Below are 26,243 nucleotides of genomic sequence, written 5' to 3' on the forward strand. Positions count from 1 at the left end.
TGTACATTAAACAGCCATCAATCATTCATTCGCATAAGATTAAGATAATATTTTGTTGATGTATATAAGATGAAATTTTTAATATATAAAACAAAACAAACATCTGAATCTCACCCGATGATTTTCAGACATGAACTTAAGGAAAATCATCTTGTTGCACAGTATTTGCTTAGTTATAGCAGTATTATTCTTTAAAAAGGTTCTGAATATAAACTTTTATAGCTTACTATGCAGTATGGGTTTTCTTCAATGGTGAAGAAATAGTGACCTATGGTTGCTAATTTCTGTGTCATGTGGTCTCTGGTGAAGATGTTAGTTTAAATATGAAGATATATAGTTTTAAAGAATTCTTAGAAGAATAAAATTTGTTTTAGGTAAAGAGGATTCTTAAGTACATATATGTTAACCTTTGTATATTTTTGTAGATGGTAGAATGTTTGGGTTTGGGTTTGTACAGTTTACAGACTTAACATCGGCAGAGCAGGCATTACAGAAAATGAATACAAAAATGATCAGAGGTGAATGTTCATTATATGTATCTATAATTTATCAATTATTTATAAGAATGGAGACCTTTTTTTGATATAATTAGTCAATTTTTTTTTATTATATCTTCCTTCCAATCGAGGGCTTCCAAAACGGTCGTATTGTTCGGACTTGACAGTTTAAGTATATTTTTTACTTGTTGTGTCGAGCCTGAACCGGACATATAATGTGGTTTTGCCATTTATACATAATTCAGAAAAAAAATAGTAGTTTATGCAATCTTTTTGACCTGACCTTTTGCCTTAAACAGCCACACGTTTCCAGTCATAAAAGTGACATGATGAATAATTACTATCAAAACACTACTTTAATACCCTCTCATTACAATGAAGGTTAATTAGTTGTCTGACAGCAGAATTTTACCTGTTCAGGCGACAGGTAAACTATTTTGTACTGGACATTGATCAGTCTATTTAAAGTTATTTTCTTAAATTTCAGCAGATTGCATCTAACTAATTTAGTCAAAAAGATTAAGATTATCAGAAATACGTATATAAATATGATTTGATGAAAATTTAAAAAGGTGGTTATAATGGTTAAAGCGAAAAATCGTCAGATCCACGTTGTTTGAACTAGTACACGTGTGTGCAGGTGTGAGATTAAATTATGCATCCGAATTTTTCAAAAATGCTAAAATTATCATTGTTACCTTTATCTAACGTTCATTTCAAATATTTTCCTGAAGAAATAAGGTGGAAAGAGCTACTTAAACTCAATCGTGCTTTGTAAATGTACACAGATTAAATGTATCCGTATTTGGTCCGTGTTTTACCATTGTCAAGTCAGCATCAGGTATTAGAAAATGTGCCTTTTAAAAACGAAAGTGAAGTTGTTGACAGCGTAATTTTGCACAAATAAAAAGTCTAAGGCAGATATAAGTACCGCTGATGTTGCACACTTTCGAATGATGCACTGTCAATTTAATAGTTTACGTCAGAACATCAAATTTATATCAAAAGTCAAGTTTAATATCGTTTAAGTGTCTATCATTGTTATAACGATGCCCAACTGATTACCATGATTGCCTTTTGTTACTAATTCTTAATGGATTAAAATCGGGACAAGACAAAAATGTCTGGCTGGCTCAGATATTTTTTGGAAGCCCTGTTCCAACCCATTCTTACACATAATGGCTATGTATGAAATTTATGTCACATTTTTCTCAGGAACTATTAATCAAAGCTTCCAAATTTTTTTTATCTAGCTTCATGAGAGCATGCTATATCATGTGATGTGTGAACTCAACTTTCTGTTTACAGAATACTTATAGTGGGGGTATCCTTTGTGCGAAAAAGCACGGTTTGACAAAACATGCGGAATTTTGGATTCTCTATGCTCTTCAACTTGTTCTTTATTTGACATTTTTTTATTATTAGAGCATCACTGAAGAGTCTTTTGTAGATGAAACATGTCTGGCCTACAAAGTTTTAAGCCTGGTATCTTTGATGAGATTTTTTTCTGTTTAGTACTCAACACTCTCTATTTTAGCTTGATCAGATTTAAGTTTTTGAATAATCATGCTAATGATTTCTGTTTTAGGTAGATCAGTAGCTGTTGATTGGGCAGTACCAAAAAATAAGTTTGAGAAAGACAACAAAGTTGAATCAGATGGTGACTCTAGTAGCATGGAACAAGGTATTGGACATTTTTAATCATCTATGTCTTAGAAACATGGTATAGTAATGTTATAACGTTATAACTCAACAGATAGTAACAACTGCTATTGATACAACTGTCCATCATGACCAGTCCAGCAAAAAAATTAAAACATTCAGGGGTTGATTCAAAAATGAACAGTCATCACAACATTTTAAAGCTTCAAAAATTTTAGCACTGTTAAATTGAAAATTTAACCAAACAGCAGAAGATCTGAATGCATTCATTTATAAAATATGCTGTATCTAGTGTATACTTAAAAACTGCGCTATTGATTTCAGGCATTGTGGTTATAAAAATTTCAAGTACGATTATTGTACTCAGACTCAGAATTCAACCAATCAAAATACTGGATTGAGTGTTGTAAGCATAAATTTTGTACTCTGAGTATTGAGTAAAGTTTTATGACCACAAGCCTAGATAATTTATTTTTGTGTTGTTATATGCCTCATCTGTTATAGGAGAGTAATTACTGATTGTTTGTTTAATAGTCTGTTGGTTCATTCTTCTGTTTCTACAACTCATCCTTAAACAATTTGCTGTACTTAAAGCTGATGAAAAACTATTAAAACTCCAGAAGCCAAAAACAAATTTGTTGAAGAAAACTTTTATATATTCTGGTTCTCAAAAAAGGAACACTTTACCAAATGAAATAAAGATGAGAAATACACTTGTATCTTTTAAAACAAAATGTTACAATTTTTTCATGAAGAAGGCAGATTTATATGCTTTTTCATTGATATCTATATAAAATTGTATATTGTGTATATATCATTATAATATTGTATGTACTTTATGAATATGTTATTATTATTATGATGACTCTCAGGAAGATTAGTTTTAACTAATGGGATTATCCTCTTGAAATAAAGATTATTTATTTATTTATTTATTTAAGAAATGATTAACCTCCTGTTTAACATTTTCTCTTAACATGCTTAATGTGTTGGGGGGTTTTCATGCACTTTGCCATATGTATACAAATGGTTGAGCATTGTGTGAGACAGGGATGCTAATTCAGCAACAGTGTAAAGCTTAATTTCATAAGGTAGAAGACATTGATACTTCATATCTTGTATACAAATGCCTCATGTTGTGAAGTTCCATATGGCATATGTCTTTTGTACTTTAATTCAGTGCCTGTTTAATAAAAATGTAAAGTTTCTTTAACAAATGATTTTCTCACTTATTTTGAGTAAAAGGATAACTGTATTTGGTATATAGAATCATTGCAAGGTTTACATGTCTGTCAGACAAGCTTGTCTGACCTTAACCTCATTTCATGGATCAGTGATTCAGGTTAAGTTTTGGTGGTTAGGTCTTATTCTCAGATAATATAAGCAATAAATCAGTGATATTGTTTGCCTCAAATTACATCCGAAATTCGGCTTTTTCCCCTAGAGAAAATTCCCAATTACTAAAAAAAATGACTTAAAATTCCTCCCAATAAGTTTTACATTTTTCCCAAAAGTGATGGCATTGGTATTAATGAATGTAAATTTCGTATTCATGTTATTATTTTGATATTATGAAAGCACTTTTGAGATCCAGGTTTCTGAACAGAATCATCACGGTGTTTGTAACACGTGGTTTTCAACGCATTAAGTACCATCATTGTTTCCGTCTCTTTCCCGTCCCCAAAAAGTACCTTTCATGTTTAAAATGTCTGACAATCAAAATATACGTGATAAAACTCTGAAAAAAAGACAGTAAAGTTTAGCAAAAATTCGGTGATGTGTTTAAAAAAAAAATAAACCAACTTCCCAATTTCAATAAAAATTATGCATTTTTCCCCAAAAAAAATGGTAGAGGTAGTTTTGAAAAAAGACAACAATATCACTGTTAATGAACTATGTTTGGTGTACAGAATGATTGAAATATGTACATGTGCGTCTGGCAGGGTTCATATGACTTCAACCTCCTTTTCATGGTTCATTGGTCAACACTTCATTTTGGTTGTTACGTCTTCCTCTTAGATATTATAAGCTTTAGGTGATTTATATTTGGTGTATGGAATGATTATAAGGTGTAAATGTCCGTCTCAGGAGAATTTGATCTCAAAGACTTTCAACATAAATTCAATCAGGCAATAAATTTCTGTATGTGCACTCTTGTTACAATATAATGTCACACTTTTTAATATTTGATTTGTTAAATTTTTTTTTTTGTTTGCAAAAGTTGTTTTAAATTTTAATGTTAATTCTTTAATTTTAGACTCTTGACTGCCACAAAAGGTCTTACAAGTCCTTCTCCTGATTGTCAACTTTTATTTGTCCTTTGTTCAGTAGTAAGATATATGGATCTGTGGTAAATGTAAATCATATAGAAATGATTGTAGATGATGACAGTGCTAGTGATACAGAAGCATCAGATGAGTCAGAGGACGAGGAATCTGATGAAAGTGATGAAATGTCTCATAGTGATGATAGTGGAGAGGAAGAAAGTGATCATTCATCGGGCAATGATTCCATAGACGAGGGGTTTCAAGATTCTAGTCCATCACTTGAAAAAAAGAAAAGTAAGTAATAGCTTTCATAAAAGAAATAATAGCTGAATACACATAGAAACATTTTTATCTTGAGACTTTTCACAGTAGTAAAAAAATATACATTAATGATGTCAAACTTGCTTATACCAGAAAAGTAAAAAGACTGACCAGCATTCTGATTGACTCCCTTAGAATTGGAATCAATGGCATATAAACTGTTTTAGATGAAATTTAAATGATTTGTATTGTAACTAGAGGAGCAGGAACTGCTAGCTCTTCTCAATTATCTGTGTAGTTTTGATAGCCATTCACATTTCACTTACTAGTAATAGAAGACACAGTTCAACAATTTCAATGGAATAGTGTATTCATCATTCATTTTGTATTTTCTTAATCAAATCATTACTGTAGTACAAAAGTCAAATACTACTAAAATGAATTAAAGAATTTGTGTGAGTTTCTCCATTATTTATTTCACTTCTAAAGGTCATTTTCAAAAGGCCCTTAAATCTTAATTTGAATTCACACTATCATAGCTTCAAATGTGTAGTTTAAGGTTCAAGTAATTAATTTCATGATTATGTACATTTAATCAATTTTTTTTGAATTCTCATAAATAAGTTTTTAGATTACAATATTATTAACTTATTCTATTTATTTACAGGAGTACAGAGAGATGACACTGTAGAAGATGGACGTACATTATTTTTAAGGTTGTAAAAATATATTGTTTATTGGTTTTTGTCCTGTAAAGTGTGAAGAATATCTAAAGACCAAACAGCCTATTGTTTATGCGCATCAACTACTGCAGCTTGGTAATGACGTAAAAACTCTATGACGTTGAAAAAAAACGTCAAATTATAACGTCCTATTTCGCATTTTTCACGGATTCCAACATGGTGTACGCTTCAAAATATGTCTTCCAAGAAAAGTGGAATTAAGCGTCGCGCTGATATCTAGTTAAAATTAAACACAAATGGACACAAAAGATACTTCACTGTACGCAACCTCTGTTCTAATAAAAATAACAAAATACAAATTGTGAACTTGGCTTTTTGCATTTGCGCCGATCTGCATTTCACTTTTTATTCTTTCACTTGCGCGGATAATGTCTTTCATTTGCGCCGATTGTGAACAGGTTAATTATAGGAGATTTTTTTTTATCATATAAACCTATTCCGTTAGTCAGTTGTACATATGTTATGAATTGTCAATTATAACATGTATATAAATGCTGTCCCCTGCTGAGTATTTATATGCTCAACATCTGATATATTTCTTTCTTGTCATTTCATCTTTTCTATACTTGTACTTGCCAACAACAAAGTCCATCTTTTCTTTCTCGTGTCAAAACGAAGTTCTCGAACAATATATCTTAAACAAAAGGGAACACTGTTTATATCCATATATTACCAATATACATTCTAGGTTTACTACATGTACATGTATTTACTCGTATAGCAAATATAGTATATAGCAAGTGATAAAAAGAATAAAAAAGGCGCTAATGAAAGAATCAAATCGGCTCAAATTAAACATCGATTTTTTTTTTAAAAATTGGCGCAAATCTCGTACACCAGTGTAACTTTACACTGGTATATTTTAATGACTTACGCTTAGAATTTGCACTTATGTGATTTTCAAAATTGAGTTTTCAGAAGGTTAGGCCGATAAACAATACTTTCTAGAAGTTTCGATATACTGGCAACGAATGCATGTTGGGATTAACTTATTTCTGGATGATTTTCGTAAATTAATGTCTGATCTTGCAATGAAGTTAAATAATTGATAAAGGTTCATTGTCTTTTGTTATTTGTTTAATTTCAAATTGTCTTAAGGAGAAATAATAAAGATTTCGCCTGATCTAAATGAAGCTTAAGTAAAAAAATATAAGAAATTAATACTCAGTGAATGAGAATTCCAATCAAAATTTACGGTATTTAAAACTAAACTTGTTGTAAAAACTTTAATATGACAAAAACAATTGCTTCAAGAATAAGATCCAACATAAAATTTCTCACTTTTAAAAAGCTACAATGACCGGAAAGATTGAAAACAGATTTCGATTTTCAATGCCGGCAATCTATACATACAACCTTGTCTTTGTTTTAATTTCCAAAACGAGTAATTTAGATTCATAATATTTCATCCTGTTTTGAGAAATACTTTATAGTTTTCACGGAAAATTATTTCTTAGATTCTAAATTAATTTTTTAATTAAAAACTTATTTGTATTTTATATTTACTGTCTCGTTTATTCAAGACACGTGAGGTAGTAATAACGGGGATCGTATTTTATGATATGTATAACGTTTTAGAATCGAAAACTTTAATCCATATATTATACCTATAATTTTAATCTCCTTAATTTTTTAATATTCAGAAATAATGAATCCACAAACTAGATGGAATAGTTTGCATACGCTCGTCTTAGTCGGGACACATAATGGTATAAAGAAGTCCATTCTTCTGTCAACAGTGGCGAAGGAGTGCGCTAGGGCAAACTTCTGAAGAAAAAAAACCCACACATCTAGTCTAATATAGTCAAATAGTCTGTAAGATAGCCAGTGTCATCTTTCATTTCTCTTTTTATTTTCAATTATTTTGCTAATGAGAGGGAGAGGACAAAAATAGACTTTCCTTTCTAAAGCGACATAAAAGGTTATTTCGACGGATGGTGTTTCTGAAAGTTAATTTTATGCGGCAACAACATCATGAGATCTGATACTGATACATACATGTGATCTCTTGTATTACCGGAAAATAAAGTAGGTGAATATAGTTGTTATTCTTGATTTTGGAAATTTAAATGTGGGTTTCAAACGTCCAATTTGCTATTTTTTTTAAATAGTGCGCCAGCAAGGAAAACTTGTACTATGACATCAGATTCGGTGTTCTGAAGAAAGACAACTCTTTTCTTCAAAACGAACGAGAAAAAAAACATGAAAATTACTCAAAACTTTTTTGAAAGGTCAGTGACATATACTTTTTTTGGCTTCATTTTGAAAAGTACAGATGGCACTTTCCTTCTTGAAATTTTAATGAAGAAATATTTTTTAATACTGAAAACGTTTTTCATTCTTACGTTTTATTTTTGCGAGAATGAAATAAATCATATTTTTTAAGATCAAAACAATAAGAGTCTTAAACTCTTGAACCTGTATTTGATAGACACAAATCTACTGTTTAACGTGAAACAAGAATTATGCTTGTAGGTTTGATATAATGGGATTTTTTGAGAGTTTAAATAACAACCAAATATCATGGTAATATTCGGGAAAACACGAAACTGAGGTTGCTAAAGTGACAAAACTAAGTCGGTGACACCCAATTTTTTTCATCATATTTTGTTCCTCAAATCATGAAATACCTTCACACAAAATTTTATGGAAAAATCACTGGTAGAACTGAATAGGCTGTTTGGTCTTTAAGAGACCTTCTAAAAAATTTTAGCATGCCTGTTTCTTTAAAAAAAATTTGAAAAAAAGATCTTTGATTTTCGGTCATATGATGTAGATCCAATAATTTGCTACACTACAAAGGTGCAATGAATATAGATTTTACCACTGCATAAAATGTGTTACAATATTTTTCCATGTGAGACCAGTTAAATTTTCATATTTAAAAGGTGAGGCTTACCATGCTTTTTAAATATTTAAAATTTAACTGCAGAGAGTGAAAAAATATCTTATTGCACAAGTTTCGTTGGCCGAATCTCTTTCTCTAACAAATTTGGACTACATGTAGACTATCTTTATCTTTCATTTTTCAATAAGCTACAAAAAATGTGTTCTTTATATGTGACGTCATCATGCATGGTCACCTTTTCATACCTGCCAACTTTTCAAAATCTCCATAGGGGATTTTATGTGCAAGAAGACCTTATTAATGCTCCTCTTATATTGTCATAAGTGTTTTTAATCTAATACTATATTGTTTGAATGAGTATTTATGTGATTAAATGCACCATTTTTTAATCAAATGAATGCCTGTTTTGAGGTGTTTAAGTTTATATAATAAAGAATTTCAAAATTCAGGTGACATCTCTCATGGGGGGAATCCCCCATAAATCGTGAAAGTTGGCATGTGTGCTTTTTTAGTGACAGTACAATAGGAAATTCAGAGAAAAATTAAGAAAATTTGATGTCATATGTGAATTTTAACAAATGAAGAAATGAGTTCAAATGAACCACAAGTTGATTAAATAAAAGTAATCAACTGGTTTGGAAAAGTATAAATGTGATAAAAATGAGAGAAATTAAATTTATATTGTTAATAAAAAGTTTAAACAGATAACTCTATATTTATTGTATTTTATTATTTCAGAAACCTGTCTTATGATACTGGAAAAGAAACATTGAGTGAAGTAATGTCAGAATTTGGGAGAGTCAACTATTGCCTGATTGTTAGTGATCCAAAAACAGAACATTCAAAAGGTGAACAATTTGTAACAATTTATAAACAAAACTTGGTATTATAGTAAATGACATAAATCCTATAGGATCACTTGTAAACCTGCTTTGGCAATTGCTTTGAATCAACTTTTGATTTCTACCTTTCAAATCACTTCTATCTTGAATGTCATTTTCTATCAGTAACAATGTGTACAGGTGAGAGACCTTTAAAAACTATAGAAGAAAGGAAGAAATTGTAGTCAGCAAAATTGATCAGTGAATACAAGATCTACAAAAATGCAAATATGATAAAAAATATGAAGCCACTTCCTCTAGGAATAAAACGAAGATTTTTTGACAATATCTTGTTTTTATACGACCGTAAAAAAAAATTTTGCAGTCGTATATTGGTATGACGTTGGTGTCGTCGTTGTTGTCGTCCGAAGACACATTGGTTTTCGCACAATAACTTTAGTTTAAGTGAATGGATCTCTATGAAATTTTACCATAAGGTTCAATACCACAAAAGGAAGGTTGAGATTGATTTTTGGGGTTATGGTACCAACAGTTAAGGAATTAGGGGCCAAAAATAAGCATTTTTCTAGTTTCCAGACCATTACTTGTGGAACGGTGTATGGATCTCTCTGAAATTATACCACAAGTTTCCATACCATAAAGAGATGGTTAGGATTGGATTTGGGGGGTTATGGCTCAAACCGTTGAGGAATTAGGGGCAAAAAAGGGGGAAAAACAAGGGTGTCCTGGTTAATGGACAAATACTTTAGTACAAAACATAATTTAAAGCAGTGTAAGGGTGGTAATTCAAATACATCATTTGAATTACCTCCCTTACACTGCTTTTAAATTATGTATAGAGTAATGGCTAATGAACAATTAAGACAATTTAAAAGCAGTGTAAGGGAGGTAATCGAAATACAACATTTGGTTAATACGCAACAGCATAGTGTATTGCACAAAAGCAAAAAAAAAAATGGGGTGTAAATTTTTTATTATTTTTTTTGTGGAGGGGGGAGGGGGGTCAATTCGCAACAGCAAAGTGTATTGCACAAAAGCAACAAAATTGAATATAAATTCAAATCATATAACCAATTCTAAGTTCTTTTGACTACAGTTATTCTGTGTCAGAAACCTTTTATGTGTCAAATATTTAATTACAATCCAAATTCAGACCTGTATTAAGCGCGAATATTGCGTCCATTTTTGCCCCAACTGTTCAGGGTTGGACCTCTGGGGTCGTATCCAGCTGCGCTCGGCGAAGCAATTTATTGCCTATTATCTTGATTTTTTATTATAGAAAGCAGGAAATGTAACCCAAAAAATAGATCAACAATACAAGATAAAAAAAAAACTTGAAGGAAATTTCGATTGACTCCTTATAGGAGTTATTGCTCAAAACAAGGATTATTGATTAATTTTAGTGTGTTTTCCAATAACCGTGGAAGCTATAAAAGATAGATAGAAACTATAAACAGCAAAAGTGATTGTATTACAAGATCTACAAAAACTGCAATTTGACTGGCTTGTATTTATTGCCTAGCCAATATAAATTGAAAGTTCTTTGACTACAGTTATTCGGTGTCAGAAACCTATTATGTGTCTAATATTTAATTACAATCCAAATTCAGACCTGTATCAAGCCTGAATATTATGTCCATTTTCGCCCCAACTGTTCAGGATTGTACCTCTGCGGTCGTATCCAGCTGCGCTCAGCGAAGCATTTTATCTTTATATAGTGGAACGTTTTTTTTGTTATCTGTAAAATTAATAGGTGTTGATTGCAGTAGATCTGTGGTAGTCTCTGTTTAAATTTTTACAACTTTTCTAGATTCAATTCAAACTTGATTTGATTTATCTGAGACATTTTCTATGCAGCTCTCCAGATGTCTTTTTGTTGTCAAAGTGGGTTCTCATAGACATATACCCAATGTCTCTGTTTATTCATATTTATTGACAGTTTGAGCTGTTCTAATTAGGCAGTTTTCACATTTCAAAACTTTTGGCCTTATGCATTTTACTTGAATGTGCTGGGTTTTGGAAAATCATTTATTGGTCCAATAAAGGTGAAAATAAAAATCGAAAGGGTTCAGGGTTTGTACGGTTTACCCTGTATGTTAACAGAAGTGATAAACTATCTATTTATTTTACAGGTTCAGGGTTTGTACGGTTTACACTGTATGTTAACAGCAGTAATAAACTATCTATTTATTTTACAGGTTCAGGGTTTGTACGGTTTACACTGTATGTTAACAGAAGTCATAAACTATCTATTTATTTTACAGGTTCAGGGTTTGTATATGTTAACAGAAGTGATAAACTATCTATTTATTTTACAGGTTCAGGGTTTGTACGGTTTACACTGTATGTTAACAGCAGTAATAAACTATCTATTTATTTTACAGGTTCAGGGTTTGTACGGTTTACATTGTATGTTAACAGCAGTAATAAACTATCTATTTATTTTACAGGTTCAGGGTTTGTACGGTTTACACTGTATGTTAACAGCAGTGATAAACTATCTATTTGTTTTACAGGTTCAGGTTTTGTACGGTTTACACTGTATGTTAACAGAAGTCATAAACTATCTATTTATTTTACAGGTTCAGGGTTTGTACGGTTTACACTGTATGTTAACAGAAGTGATAAACTATCTATTTATTTTACAGGTTCAGGGTTTGTACGGTTTACACTGTATGTTAACAGCAGTAATAAACTATCTATTTATTTTACAGGTTCAGGGTTTGTACGGTTTACACTGTATGTTAACAGCAGTAATAAACTATCTATTTATTTTACAGGTTCAGGGTTTGTACGGTTTACACTGTATGTTAACAGAAGTAATAAACTATCTATTTATTTTACAGGTTCAGGGTTTGTACGGTTTCAGACAAGTGAAGCAGCAGAAGCTTGTTTACAGAAATCTGACGATAAGGTAAGGGATCATAGATTTATTCTTAGGAGGAAGCTCCGAGCATGCTCGGAGGATGCTCTGAGCTTTTTAAGTAGGCTCTTCTCAGCAGAACAAGATCATTCTTTTTCAATACACATGATACAAAAAAAAACACTCAACTTTTATATTTAAAATATCAATATATTTTAAATTTATACTATATAAAATTAAATATAAAAGTCATCAAAGACACAAACTATGGTAATGGATTTATAACCATACAACCAAAACATAGTACATTCAGTTTCATGTGAAAAAGGGTTGATCTTTTTTAATATTCCATGTAATTCGACAGTTGTTTGAAATTAACCCTCCATTTCATTGCAGAAAAGTTTTTTTGAGTCGTAAACATGTATCTTGGGTGTTTCAAAGCAATAAAAATATACTATATTCTACAGGGAAAAAAGGGGGAGAGAATTTGATTGGTTAACTTCTGGTGATTTTAACTTAAAAAGTTATGCTATATTTTCACTGTAGTACAGGACAGGATAAAACTTTATTTATGTCAAGTATTTCTTTATTTAAAACATAGATAAATTCTGCACATTTTTTTGAAATATAACAATCATGACAATTAAACAAAGACTTATAGGGGGAAAATAATTATACTCATGCCAAGAATTTATTTATTTAAAACAAAGCTAAATCTGCACAATTAGAAAAAAAAGCCCAAGTAAAGAGAGACGTACTAGAGGGAAAACAATGGTGGTATTACCCCCTCAAACCAGGCTTCCACTAATGAATTACAACTTTTCTTAAAGTAGCCATAATTTTCCATAAAAGAACTTAGTTTACTATTTAAAAAAAACATATTACCATTGTTTAGTTAGGGGCATTATTTAAACAAGTAATTTTCAAAATTACCTATACAAGTTATGTTGAAAACGAGGCTGTTTCAAATATTACTTCTATATCATGAATACGTAACTTCTGTTAATATTATTTTTACAGGTGTCCATTCATACAGGTTTTACTAGCTTTAACAAATTTTCACAGACATTTGGTTATTTTCCCCATGAAATATACTGGTAAAACTATTTAAATCCTCAACAAGCACTAATTGCTTTTCTGATGCCACACTTCTTGGTCAAAGATTGGCCTCTTGGGGCTATTAAAATATCATTTCCCCTTAAAATCTTAGAGATAGACAGTTATAACTAGATATGGAACCTTTAATTAAGACTTGAAGTTATTTATAATTTGAATCTTAATCAAAAGCAATTACTTATATTCCTTTAATAATTGTAAGTACTAAGTTTTTTGAAGTTGTATAAAATAATTTATTAATTAAAAGTAATATTTTTGTCATTATTTTTTAAAGTAACCTCTCTATACTCATCTCAAATTGGATAAATACTTAATTTTATTTAATGAAATGATATAAAATTCTTAAAAACTACATTTAGTCAATGCTTTATTTGACATTTAAAATATCTATTGAGTTATTAAATAATTTTTAAAAACAAAAAATACTTATAATTAAAGTGACTAAAAAATTACTTGTTTAGTATCACCACCAGACTGTTGTTTGTGTCTTGATAACTTTTATGTAGCATATTATATAATATAAACTATTTTTAAATCATATCATCTAATTATAAAGTTTGAGATTTTTATTATTATTATAAAAAGAAATGATTATTAAATATAATAAGAAAATATTTAAATGACTTTTACTTTTTGTGGAGACTTGAGATTTCTTTCCAAGCATTACACAGCACTGTTGAAGAATTTCTTATCTATTTTATAGTTTTATAAAATTTCATGCAAAATGTATTTGAATAGACCAGATGTTTACACAGGTGTTAATGGAGCTTCCTCTATAATGCTCTACTTTCCTTATCATAGAAGTGGTGTAGATTTGATTGACATCTTAATGGATCATGATAATTATTGTCACATTAACTGCTGAGAAGAGCCTACTTAAAACGCTCCGAGCATCCTCCGAGCATGCTCGGAGCTTCTTCGTGAGAATAAATCTATGATCCCTAAAGTAATATAAAGTTAGGATTGCCAGTACCTTGGTACCATGACATATTTTTTTCAATCAACAAATTCAAAATTTAGTATTTTGCTCAGACAACCTTCTATTCCATAATATTTTTTTTCAATATGGATTGTTGTAATATTGTAGTATAGTTGGTTAAAGCCTTATTTAAAAGGCACATTTATATAGTCCCAGTTTTGTACAATTTTGTTGAAACTTTTGACAAATGTATACAATTTTGCATTACAGGGTGGAGGAATTATTGTTGATGGTCGTAAACTTCTGATAGCCAAAGCTGTAAGCAGACAGAAAGCCACTGAATTGGCAAAGAAAGAAGAAAAAGTCAAAGAGGATAAAAGAAATTTACATCTTGTCAGGGAAGGATGTAAGCTACAAATACAATATCAAATTGTCTTATTTTGTTTTCCAGATATTTTCGTTTGACAATATCCATTTAGGAAAAGTAATTCTCACTCGTGTGATGAAGGGAAAAATGAGTCATTATCAACAAATAAAACAATGTCCTATTTCCATAGAACAAGATATCAAACTGGCTTGTAATCAAGATTCTGTGTTTATAAATGATGTAGCTGAAGCGAATAATTGGGTCTGAATACAATTTTATATATATAGTAAAGAAAAAGTGTAATGCTAACAGGACACATTCTTACAAAAACTGAACTATAACAGTATATAAGGAACTATGAAATAAACTATCATGATCACAGAATTAATTTCAAGTCAAGGTATTGCCAGGTGTATGTCTGTTTGTGAACTGATTGTTTGATAAGGTTTGATTGAATAATGAATAAAGAACATTTTGTATTTTCTAACAAGCTTATACATTATTGCAATATATTTTAGTAATACGAGGAGGAACTAAAGATGCTATTGGTCTTTCTAAACAAGACATAGAAAAAAGACAGAAGGTAAGAGGAGATTTTAGATTTACTAATGTTCTGAGAATTTATTAAAATTATATGTTTCTTATATATTATATATCAGTGCTAAAGAACATGACACATTTAACAAACTATCAACACTTAAAACCCTTTGAATGGGGTAGGGATATATAAGTCCCTTGTCAGCAGACAGCAGTAGGGACATAGATGTCCCTTTTTGAAATTTGTCTAAAAATTTTCCAAAGAAATAAAAGAATAATTACAAAATTTTACTACTTGTATGAAACATATATAGTCATATATAATAACAGATATGGCGTAAAAAAAATCAGTTTCAAGAGGTTTTCCTAAATCCTATGTACAACATAAAAGATAAATTATGCATAGGACATGACGATCATTCTAAAAACGTTACGTTCAATGTGTTAAAAACTTGTAATCAATATATAAAATATTGCCTCTTTATTTTGTATTGATTTCTTATCAATTATCTTTTAACTTACATTAGATTATCATTCCAAATAATAAGAATCTGTTTAAGATAACTATCGGTACTTTCATTTGGAAAGCCTTTTTAACGCCTCCGTCATAGGATACAGTGGTATTAAGTGTTACCCTTGACTGTCAGTCCTTCCATCTTTCTGTCCGTCCATCCATCCGTCCCATTTTTTGTTTGGAAAGCCTTTTTAACGCCTCCGTCATAGGATACAGTGGTATTAAGTGTTACCCTTGACTGTCAGTCCTTCCATCTTTCTGTCCGTCCATCCATCCGTCCCATTTTTTGTTTGTTTGAAGTTGAGCGGGGGCATTTGTGTCCTCAAACACATTCTTCTTTTATTTCTTTTTTATTTGTGTATTGTAGATTGAAAATTCCAAGAGACAGAGATTGAAAAATCCCAACATATTTGTATCAACCACCAGACTTTGTGTTCATAATCTACCTAAATCTATTGATGAGAAGGAATTGAAAGCAATCTTCCTGAAGGCTGCTGGCAAAAAAGCTAAAATTACAGAGGTATTTTAAAATATTAAAAGTAATTTGCACTTTGTTTATTTTTTTTATGATTATTCTCTTTATGACAAAATCTATGACCTTGGATCTGTTAACCTTGCCAAAAAGATATTTTGCTACAAGATGTTCACGCATGTTTATTCATAGACATTCTTGAAGTTAAAATTTCTTTTTGGGTAAGGCCTTGGCTCAAATTGTATTGGGGCTTTGATAACAGACTGAGCTTAGTAGTACATCTTCATCTTCATCTCAACTATAATGATTTGTTTAGGATCTGTCGGGACACCTGCTTCCTGTTTTCCAGTACTTTGAATTAAGAGTGGATTATGCTTAACACAACACACATGCATTCTTAGTTAATTTTGCAATACATATACAACCTTGTTATCAGAGAAGTACCTGAATAATATACAAATGTTATGATAAGATTATTGTATTTTCTTTAGTGTCGGATAATGAGAGACACAGAAAGAGTGAATACAAAGGGTGTGGCAAAGTCCAGAGGATATGCTTTCATCAATTTCAGTGACCATCAGCATGCGGTAGAAGCCTTGAGGAAAACAAACAACGATCCTGATCTCTTCAACGATAATAGGGTACGTTAAACAGTCAAACGTTTATACATAGATTCTACCACTACATCAAGTTTCTCCATTTGAGAAAGTTAAATTTCAAATTTAAAACTCGAGGCTTTCTGAGCGTTTTAAATATTTAGAATTTAGCTGTTGAGAATGAAGAAACATCATATTGAGTGAGATTCAGTGGTGGTATCTTTTTATGCCCCACCTAGGGGCATTATGTTTTTCGGTCTGTGCGTCCGTTCGTCCGTCCGTCCGTCTGTCCCGCTTCAGGTTAAAATTTTTTGGTCAAGGTAGTTTTTGATGAAGTTGAAGTCCAATCAACTTGAAACTTAGTACACATGTTTCCTATGATATGATCTTTCTAATTTTAATGCCAAATTAGAGTTTTGACCCCAATTTCACGGTCCACTGAACATAAAAAATGAATTTATGAATTATGCGCAAAAAGATGTGTTCTTTTAATCAGACATCATCAGGCATGGTCCACTTTTTTTGTGACATCACAATAGCAAATTCTAAGAAGCAAGAAAATTTGATGTTCCAATTGAATTTGACCAATGAATAACTGAGATCAAACGAATCACACATTGATTATAAAAAAAAAATTATCAACCCGTCGGGGAAGTATAAATCGGGTAAGAATTAGAGTAAAACATTTACATACTACATGAACAAAGTGTTTATATGGTGTTAGTTAAACAAGAAATATGAAATAAATAACAAAATATGGTGATATGATCATTAACTACAATCTACCAAATAAAAGTCTGTCACTAGAGATATTTCAACAATGAATACCAAGCCTACACTGTGCAGTGAGCTTTATATACATCTTGGAAGTTTGTTTATGTCTATCTGACCTATGTCTCAGGTTTTCATCCTTATGATATTACATTAAAATCTGCTTTAGGATTTAATTTCATTCCAGTTCTAACATACCATTACAGTTGAAAAGTCCATCATTAAATGCACATTGATATTTTAATTAAAAGTACATGCTTATGTTACAGAGGCTTATAGTTGAATTTTCATTGGAAAATAAGAATGCCCTGTTGGCTAAAGAGAAGAGATTGGAAAGATTCCAGGTATGTTACAAGTCTTTGTTCAGGTTATCAGCATTTATGATAACTTTCTAATTTTGAATCATTTTCAGAAAATTTGAAGTAAATTTTACATTTTCTCCACTTTTGTAGTGCTATTTATTTTAACAAATTTACTGCAAATTTATTATGAACCATTGTATTAAAGATTTGAGGTTAAAAAATGGTACACGATTATAGCATTATTGAAACACGATCTTCTGTGAGGTTATATTGAGTTAACATTGTAATGTTTGCAGGCAATGATTGTATCAGTTTGATGTATTAAAATAGCTAATTCATGAGTATATGAATTAAAGTAAGTCTTCTGTCAAAATGACTAAAAAGACTATGTAGCTCTTTCAACAGAACAGATTTATCTAGAAATGATAGTTTTGGAGTTTGAATTTGATAATCTTTCTGGTGAAACAGTATTGAAAGCAATTTGTAATTTTTTGTTCAAACATGCATTGTAATTTTTAATCTTATTTGGTTTATAAGGTAAATAGAAGGGATAAAATTATATTTTTAGGCAAGACAGAAAAATCTAAAACAACAGAAATCAGTAAAAACTGATGATACTACAAATGAAAAAGACACAGTAACAAACAGTAAGAAGGAGAGAAAAAAGAATAAGATGGGTAAACAAAAGGAGAAAATAACAGAAAGGTACATTGGAAATGTCAAGTTACCTGACGGCAGCAGTATAAAAAATATTCTTCCTACTCACTATGGACCAAAAGTCAGGCACAAACCTAGACCACAGACAGGACAGCAACACCAAGGAAAACACAGACCTCAGACAGAACAGCAACACCAAGGAAAACACAGACAACAGACAGAACACAGACAAGAGATACACAAGGAGGTACTATAAAAATACTTTAATTTATGGGGTACAAATTTAAGTGAATAAATCAAAATCCTAAATCCTTAATTTTAGTACTCTATGAAATGCATCTTTTTCCTTACTAATGTGATTAAAGCATGCATTAAAAAAGCCTATGCAATAGATCACAAAAAACAGAATACAAGAATAAATGCCTTTACAGTCAATATATATTTAGAAGCCTCAAAGTCCTTTTCTAAAATCTGTGTCCTATTGTTACGTCATTCGCAGTCTATGTCCGTTTAAAAAGTACTACTTCAAATCTGTGTCTAGTTTTATGATGATGATGATGGATGGCTGAATAAAGTCCAGCGGCAAATTAATATGCATATTCAGGACGAGAACATTTTAATGTAATATGAATATGAACCCTGCTTTGTACTAGACCGACACGCTGAGCCGGATTTTTAACGTGCTAGTTCACAAAGTAACAGTCCGCAGGAAGACTATCACCTTACCCTGACACATTATTCTGACTCCCAGCCGACCAGTCTTTGCTCTTACTCCTTAATGCTGGGTGCTTAGCGGAGAAGCAGCAAATACCAATTTTAAAGTCTTTGGTTTGACTCGGCCGGGGTTCAAACCCACGACCTCCTGCACTCGAGGCGAACAAGCTACAACAAGACCACCGTCTAGTCCTTATGTCATTAGCAAATCTATGTCCGTGTAAAAAGTCTATGTCCTCTAAACTTATTAAACCCACAATTCAATTATCTAGCCAAATGTGTCCTCAATCCTTTTGCGATGAGGTTTATTAATGCCAGAATCCTGTAAGAAAAGACTGCCATGAGATCTAACTGATATTTTCCCCAACAAGCATGTTAAGCACCTTCTTTGTTTTCAGGCAATTTCCATACATCTGTTTTATTTTCTCCAAAAATAGGACTTTATTATATTTATTTTTTCCTCTTGCTTTATATACTGTATCACTCATCTACGATAGTGTCCTGCTCCACCATCGTTCTTTTGCGGCAAGGACATCATATACTTCTGACTCTGACTTTAATGTGTTTTTTGCAAAGTACATATATTTGAGGAAAGGTAGGACATAGATTTGGGCATCTATGATGCAATATAAAAAAGGACAGATTTGAGGAAAGGACATAGATTTGAGTCCTGACATAGATTTGAGGCTCATATATATTCTGAATGAATTGATGTTTTAGGCATCTGTGTTTGTATAGATGTTGTCATTGCATGTTCTTTGTTTAATGATTTGTTATTTTAAATCTTCTACTTGTGTACATATTTTTGTATGTACCATTTTACTTGTTTAACTGCAAAGATTAATATATTGATAACAATTAATTCTAAAAATATTTAAAGAACTGGTTTTTTTTTCTGTTCATTAACAGTAAAGCTTAATCACTGAATTAATTAGGGAGTAATTTTAATATCTTCTGATCAGTCTAAATTACTGTCCATTCATCCATCTTTCTTATAATCTTGAAATTTATACATCTGTATTCAAAACCATGTATTAGTGTAATACATTAACTCATCATAAATACCAGGCTTTAAATTTTGTATGACAGATGTGTGTTTGATCTACAAAAGAATCATCAGTGATGCTTAAATAAAAAAAGTTAAAATGGCAAAATAATGTACGAACTTGAAGAGTATTGATGACCCAAAATTCTGAGAGGTTTTGCCAAATACAAATATGTTATCATAATCTATAATACTTATAAATGAAAAAAATCACTTCTAAACCAGAATACTGTAAAATTAATTCAGAAAAATTTGCGATGTTTTTGTTTATGTTTTTGCGAAAATTGCAACGGAATAGAGATCACAAAAGTAAAAACTTGTATTTTAAATTCTGATAGCATTATTTGTATGAAAAATTTACTGAAATCACAATATTTAATCTCATAATTTTGTCCATTGTTCAAAAAACGCAATAATAAATGCATGCAAAAAATTCTGAATTTACAGTTAGCAATAAGAAATTTGACAATACATACATAAGGGTAGCTTAAATATAATATAATTGTTGATAGAATGCTTTAGGATAAAATTTGGCCAAATATCAAGTAATCAAAATATCAGAAAGTTTTTTTTTTTAAAATAAAAAAATACCACAAAACTGATTCGTCATTTATTCAAGTGTATAGTCATAAGATAAACAGATGGAATATTTCAATCATGATATCGTCCTGAATATGCATGAAATATTTGCCACTGGACGTTAAGCAACCAACAATCAATCAATCAATCATGATATTGTAATTAATCTTTCATTATATTTCAGAGTCCAGTTAAACAGAAAAAGAAAAAGAAGACAATCAAAGTAGACAATTTTGATAAACTTGTGAACTCGTATAAACAGAAAATTATGTCCTCTAAAGCAACATCTAAATGGTTTGATAATTGAAACGATTTTATTTTAACATGTAAAAATAAATATTTATTGTTTAAGTATTGTTTTTAGATAACTTCTGTATTAGTAGTAAAATAAAAACAGTAATTAATTATTCACTTGTTATCCCTCGGATCAACAATATTTGGGGTGGATATAGTGTTTCATCCATTAGTTTACATTTGCTTGTTAGTTCATTTGTTAGTTTGTTTCTTTGTTGGTAGGCCTACCTGGATGAAGGGCAGGGAATTTGTGCTGCCACTGGCAATGAAGTAAGTTGGATGGGGCAGACATTTTGCAATTTTACAGACCCCTCAAAAGAGTTGTTGCAATGGTTCTTTAACTTGCAGAGAGAATGTTACCCTGCCTACACGAATCTGACATAGCTGCAAATTTATACATTCCACACAGCTAAAACAGATGCCCCACTTTAGCAAGGGTTTTACCTCCTAAACAGGAGAAGTCCTTGCATGACCTTATTGCTATAGCCCAGTCAATGCTTTAGTTTCTGTAATTGATTGATTGATTGATTGATTGTATGTCGCTTAATGTCCAGTGGTTAATATATTTTGTGCAGCTCGGGACAATTTTGTTAGTTGATGCATCATGTGATGAATGTCCAAACTAAAATTAGTTCACCTTGACCTTCATTAATGACTCATGTAAATAAAAAAATTAAGACAGTTGATAATTGGCATGGGAATAAGCTGTCTTTAACGAAGGTTCCTCTTTTTTTTAATTTCAAGTTCTCCCTGTTTTAGCCTTAAATGGGATGAGAATGAGTACATTAGAATTCTGATAATGTTTGCCCAGAAGAGGAGGTTATAATTACCTGTTTGACCACACTTATTTCATTATACAAGAAACTTCACTTGGATAGTCAGCAATTTACTTTATTTTTTTGTTTCTTGGTCCACTGTCAAATGATATCATGACATAGCTAAAATATGTTTCTCTTAAAATGACCAAAAATTAAATATTACAAGATGAGTAAAACCAGTGAGTTTAAAGTGCGCAAACCATATTTCTTGAATGAACACTTGCACTATAGAGTTAACTCCCCTAGAATATTAGCATTAGTATGAAGAATCAAATTTCAGCAGCGTTTCATTGTAGTCTACTTAAAAAAAAAAGATATTGAACTTATTTTAATATTAAAAGCAATATTCAAATAAAGAGATGTATATACAGGAATATTGGTGCATCTGTTAATGCAAATAAATTTGACTTTGGGAAATCAAACTGTATTTATCCTCCATAAGCATAGTGATCAATCACCACAATCATCTTCAAACACTGTTATGATTACTGAAAAGTGGACTTTTTGAAGAATTTTATTTTTTCAGTAAGTAAAACAATTATTCGGTTGCTACTAGACTTTGATTAAATTATGTATTTATTGTCCAGAAAACCTAATCCCTATTAAGATTACTTTCACCTTTATGAAATAGAAAAAAAAGATCATAGTTTACTATATAAATTATAAACTTATAAAATTAAAAGCTGCAAAATTTTAGTAAATATTTTATATGAATTATGATTGATGACTTCAACTGTCTATACGCATGGATTTAACTGTGGCTGAAAATTGAGCATATGAATTTTATAACAAAAATTAAAAATCGTGTCATCATGATTGTCATGTCTCCTTTAAATAAAAATTAAGGCCTTCTAATTTACCAAGCTGTTACATAAATTTTAATATGGCGATGGTACTCTTTCAAAATAATCTGACTATACTCCATCATTATTGTGTTTGTAACATTTGTTTGTATTGAGTTAGAGCTATGCAGAGACATGCATTTTTAGCTCAACTGGCTTAAAGGCCATTTTAGCTTTTCTCATCACTATGCCTCCATCAGTCGTCTTAAGATCTTCTCCTCTGAAACTGCTCAATTGCTTGAAACCAAAGTTTGTCTGCTACACCTGTAAGATTTCAACTATAAATTATGTGATTTTCTTCCAGTTTGATCAACATACATGGCTTCCTTGTCTTAAAATAAGACAAAAGGGGCCGAACAACACTTTTATTTATATATCTAAAACTAAAGCAATTAGAGAAAAAAACTGATAGGTAAAAATGGTCAGCTTAACAAATTCTATATATCCTGAAAATTGTGGGAAAAAATCGTTCCACCTGTTTTGGAGTTATCAAACCTGAAAGCATTTGAAAAGCTCCATAAAATGAAGGAATCACACCACTAGCAGCTGAATGTTTGCACAGTGGAGAATATTTTCAACAGAATCAATATAATTGCATGATGATGTAAACATATCGTAATGAAATTTCACAGCTAAACAAATAATTGATGACCCATGCTCTTCTAAATGTACCGAATCAACATTAGGAGTGCTTAAAGCTATTTAATCCTTCTTTAACATTCTAAAAATCAATTGATGGCACTATAAACGTACTGGAAAAGAGTTTATATTTATCTGAATGTTTTAAAATTGTTCTAGATTATGTTTTATTTGTTACAGTCATTGCAAGGTCATATATTTAGTAGTATGACCTAGTGACTAGATGAAACTGATCTCGAACAAACCATTCAGAATTGTTAATTGTTGGTCTTTATCGTCAAATTCATCTATATCGCTGTTGAACCGACTAGAAGTATTTAGATAGCTGCTGTCAAAAAATAATCTCAGAAACAATTTCACATTAAATCTGTTCTGATACTACTATAACCCTGTGATAGGCAATCTCAGACCGAATCAACCTTTATGTTTTCCCGTACTGTTTGTGTAGCTACTGTTATAGATCTACTCTGAATTTCAAAAGTTCCGGTAACCAATATGGTTTGATGTGTAAATAACAGTATATTATTCCCACCCATAAATGTTTGAAAGTGCAAAATTAAACGTGGATAGAAATGGGGGCCAAGAATAGGTGGTGTGCGACTTATTAGAATTTTAGTACACAAACTGGCCTAAAATTGAGAGAATGATGTGGCACACATAAGAGAAGTTATCTCACTAATAAGTACACCATAACTTTAAAAATACAAAAGAGCACACCCCTCATTTTCTTGGCTCATTGGTCAATGTTAACTTTGTGTTTTGGTCAGGTTCGAATACTATATTAAAGCAGTAGGTCAACTATATTTGGTGTATTGAACATGTCTGTCTGGTAAGTATAAAATCGGACCGTGACCTCAGTGTCACAGATCTTTAAATATGTTAAGTTTATGTGATACTTGTAGTAAAACCTTTATCTTTAAGACTTTCAACATAAAATCAATGGGCAGTAAAACAGGCGAGACATTTCAGCATGTGCACTCTTGTTTATACCTCTAAACTGAAGCAGTTAGAGAAAAAAACTGACAAGGTCAAAATGGTCAACACAACAAGTTCTATCTAGCCTGAAAATTATGGAAAAAAAGAATCTGTTTTTGGAGTTATCTCCCCTGAAATGTTGATTTTATCATTTTCAAAAGCTGTATGAGCTATGTTTAAAGTGTAAATTGCAAACTATGATTAGCATGACCAGATGTATCCGTCATGAAAATTGGAGCAGTTATTGGCTGTTATTGTGAAAACTATAGGAGCTTGGTTGAAAGTGTGAACTGCAAAAAGGATCAGAACGAAAAAATGTATCTACCTTTAAAATTATTATTGACTGTTAATGTGGAAAACTTGAAAACTGGAAAAAAATGGGTGGACCTGTTTTGAAGTTTTTGCCCCTGAAATTTTTTTTTTTGCAGTTTTTGGCTTTTATCGTGAAAAATATAGGAGCTAGATTAAAAGTATAAAATACTAAAATAATCAGAAGACAAAATCTATAGACTGAAAATTTGAGACAAAATTGTCAACCGGTTGAGTTATTCTCCCTGAAATAATACATTTTTGGCTGTTATTCTGAAAGCTATAGGAGCTAGGTTAAATAAAGGCAACAGTAGTATACCGGTGTTCAAAAGTCATAAATCGATTGAGAGAAAACAAATCCGGGTTACAAACCAAAACCGAGGGAAACACATCAACTACAAGAGGAAAACAAAGGAACAACAGGAACACCGAAGTTCAAGAAAAACAAACGCCAACACACATAGAAACGAACTATTTGATAACAACTGCCATATTCCTGACTTGGTAAAGGACATTTTAAGAAAAAATGGTGGGTTGAACCTGGTTTCATGGCATGCCAAACCTTCCGCTTTATGACAATGTTAAAAAATATCGCTAAAATACTACGTGACAGAAATACAGCACAAACACACGCAAGAACATTCATAACAGAGAAACGCACAAACAAATAATATAATAGTCTACACAACATGCAAACCACAGAACAACAACGAACATATTCCATCAACGAAAAACACCACAGGATATCAAAAACAGTGACGCGCTTACGTAACTAACATGCAATCAACGATGGTATGGAAAGGCAATTTTATAATTATTTGGACTACAACCGATAAGACATAACAGATTATCCAACCAAAACCATAACAGAAACATAAAAAAAAATCCATTAATATTGGATGTACAAAATTGTTACTGCAAAAATGATCAGAATGAAGAGATCTATCTTCTCTGAAAATTTGACAACCCGTTTTGGAGTTATTGCCCCTGTAATGTTGATTTTGATGTTTTTATGCAGTTTTGGCTGTTACCTGAAAAACCATACGATCTATGTTAATCATGTAAATTGAAAAAATGAGTAGCAACAAAAAGATAATTAACAGTGGTACGTTCATATACAAGTCCTAATTATCAAACTAATGAAATATTTCACCAGGTGAGCGATACAGGTACAGATGTGCCTCTTGTTCTCTTTAAGATTGTTGACAAGGTGGTAACTAACCCTTTCATAAAGGCAAATAATATTAGACTTAGTTTCTAATCTGCAGAAGGACTCGTTGCTTTGTATATATCTAACTGTTGTATGGTTCTGAAATAATTGCTAAGTGTTGGTTTATACTCATACCTAATAGTTATCTTGAATTTATATAAACATAATGAGCAAACAAAGGTACACATGAATATCCAGGCAATAATCATTTAAACGTATAATAATTTTTATTAAGAGGAGGGAAATTTTGAACAATTACTCATAAAAAACATACAATATAAGAAACTATGCTTTTCTGGATAACTCTAGAAATTAATATATTTTGTTGAAATAACGTATTTAGTTTGTGTGACTGTTTTTGAAATTGTGAAATAATGGGGGAAACATTTGAAAAGCTTTGTTGTTGGTATCCCTTCACAGGCACTCGTCTCTGAAAAAATACAAATATACCTTGATGTTATATTAAGGTATATAGGTAAACAAAAATCGGTGGCAATTGCCTGTGTATCCTTTTGTATGTAAAAACAAAAATGGGAGGTGTAAATTTTGACAAAATTGAGAGCCGAGTAAAACATGACCTCTCA

At 31.1% G+C, this 26,243-nt stretch overlaps 1 protein-coding gene across 1 annotated transcript in view; it reads left to right on the forward strand.

The window, feature by feature from the left end:
- The window catches only part of LOC127725570 (RNA-binding protein 28-like), a 45,087-nt gene extending 24,108 nt beyond the window's left edge, over nucleotides 1-20,979 (forward strand). Inside the window, exons 8-20 of the mRNA XM_052232627.1 lie at nucleotides 426-518; nucleotides 2,086-2,181; nucleotides 4,541-4,720; nucleotides 5,355-5,403; nucleotides 9,017-9,126; nucleotides 11,967-12,034; nucleotides 14,289-14,424; nucleotides 14,904-14,968; nucleotides 15,804-15,956; nucleotides 16,400-16,549; nucleotides 17,545-17,619; nucleotides 18,146-18,481; nucleotides 20,757-20,979. Of these exons, the coding sequence (XP_052088587.1) occupies nucleotides 426-518; nucleotides 2,086-2,181; nucleotides 4,541-4,720; nucleotides 5,355-5,403; nucleotides 9,017-9,126; nucleotides 11,967-12,034; nucleotides 14,289-14,424; nucleotides 14,904-14,968; nucleotides 15,804-15,956; nucleotides 16,400-16,549; nucleotides 17,545-17,619; nucleotides 18,146-18,481; nucleotides 20,757-20,879 (1,634 nt within the window). The 3' untranslated portion in view covers nucleotides 20,880-20,979. The remainder of the gene's footprint in view (nucleotides 1-425; nucleotides 519-2,085; nucleotides 2,182-4,540; nucleotides 4,721-5,354; nucleotides 5,404-9,016; nucleotides 9,127-11,966; nucleotides 12,035-14,288; nucleotides 14,425-14,903; nucleotides 14,969-15,803; nucleotides 15,957-16,399; nucleotides 16,550-17,544; nucleotides 17,620-18,145; nucleotides 18,482-20,756) is intronic.
- Nucleotides 20,980-26,243: the final 5,264 nt, after the last annotated feature.

This window comes from Mytilus californianus, unplaced genomic scaffold, assembly GCF_021869535.1.
Source record: "Mytilus californianus isolate M0D057914Y unplaced genomic scaffold, xbMytCali1.0.p SCAF_15, whole genome shotgun sequence".
Taxonomy (NCBI): Eukaryota; Metazoa; Mollusca; class Bivalvia; order Mytilida; family Mytilidae; genus Mytilus; species Mytilus californianus.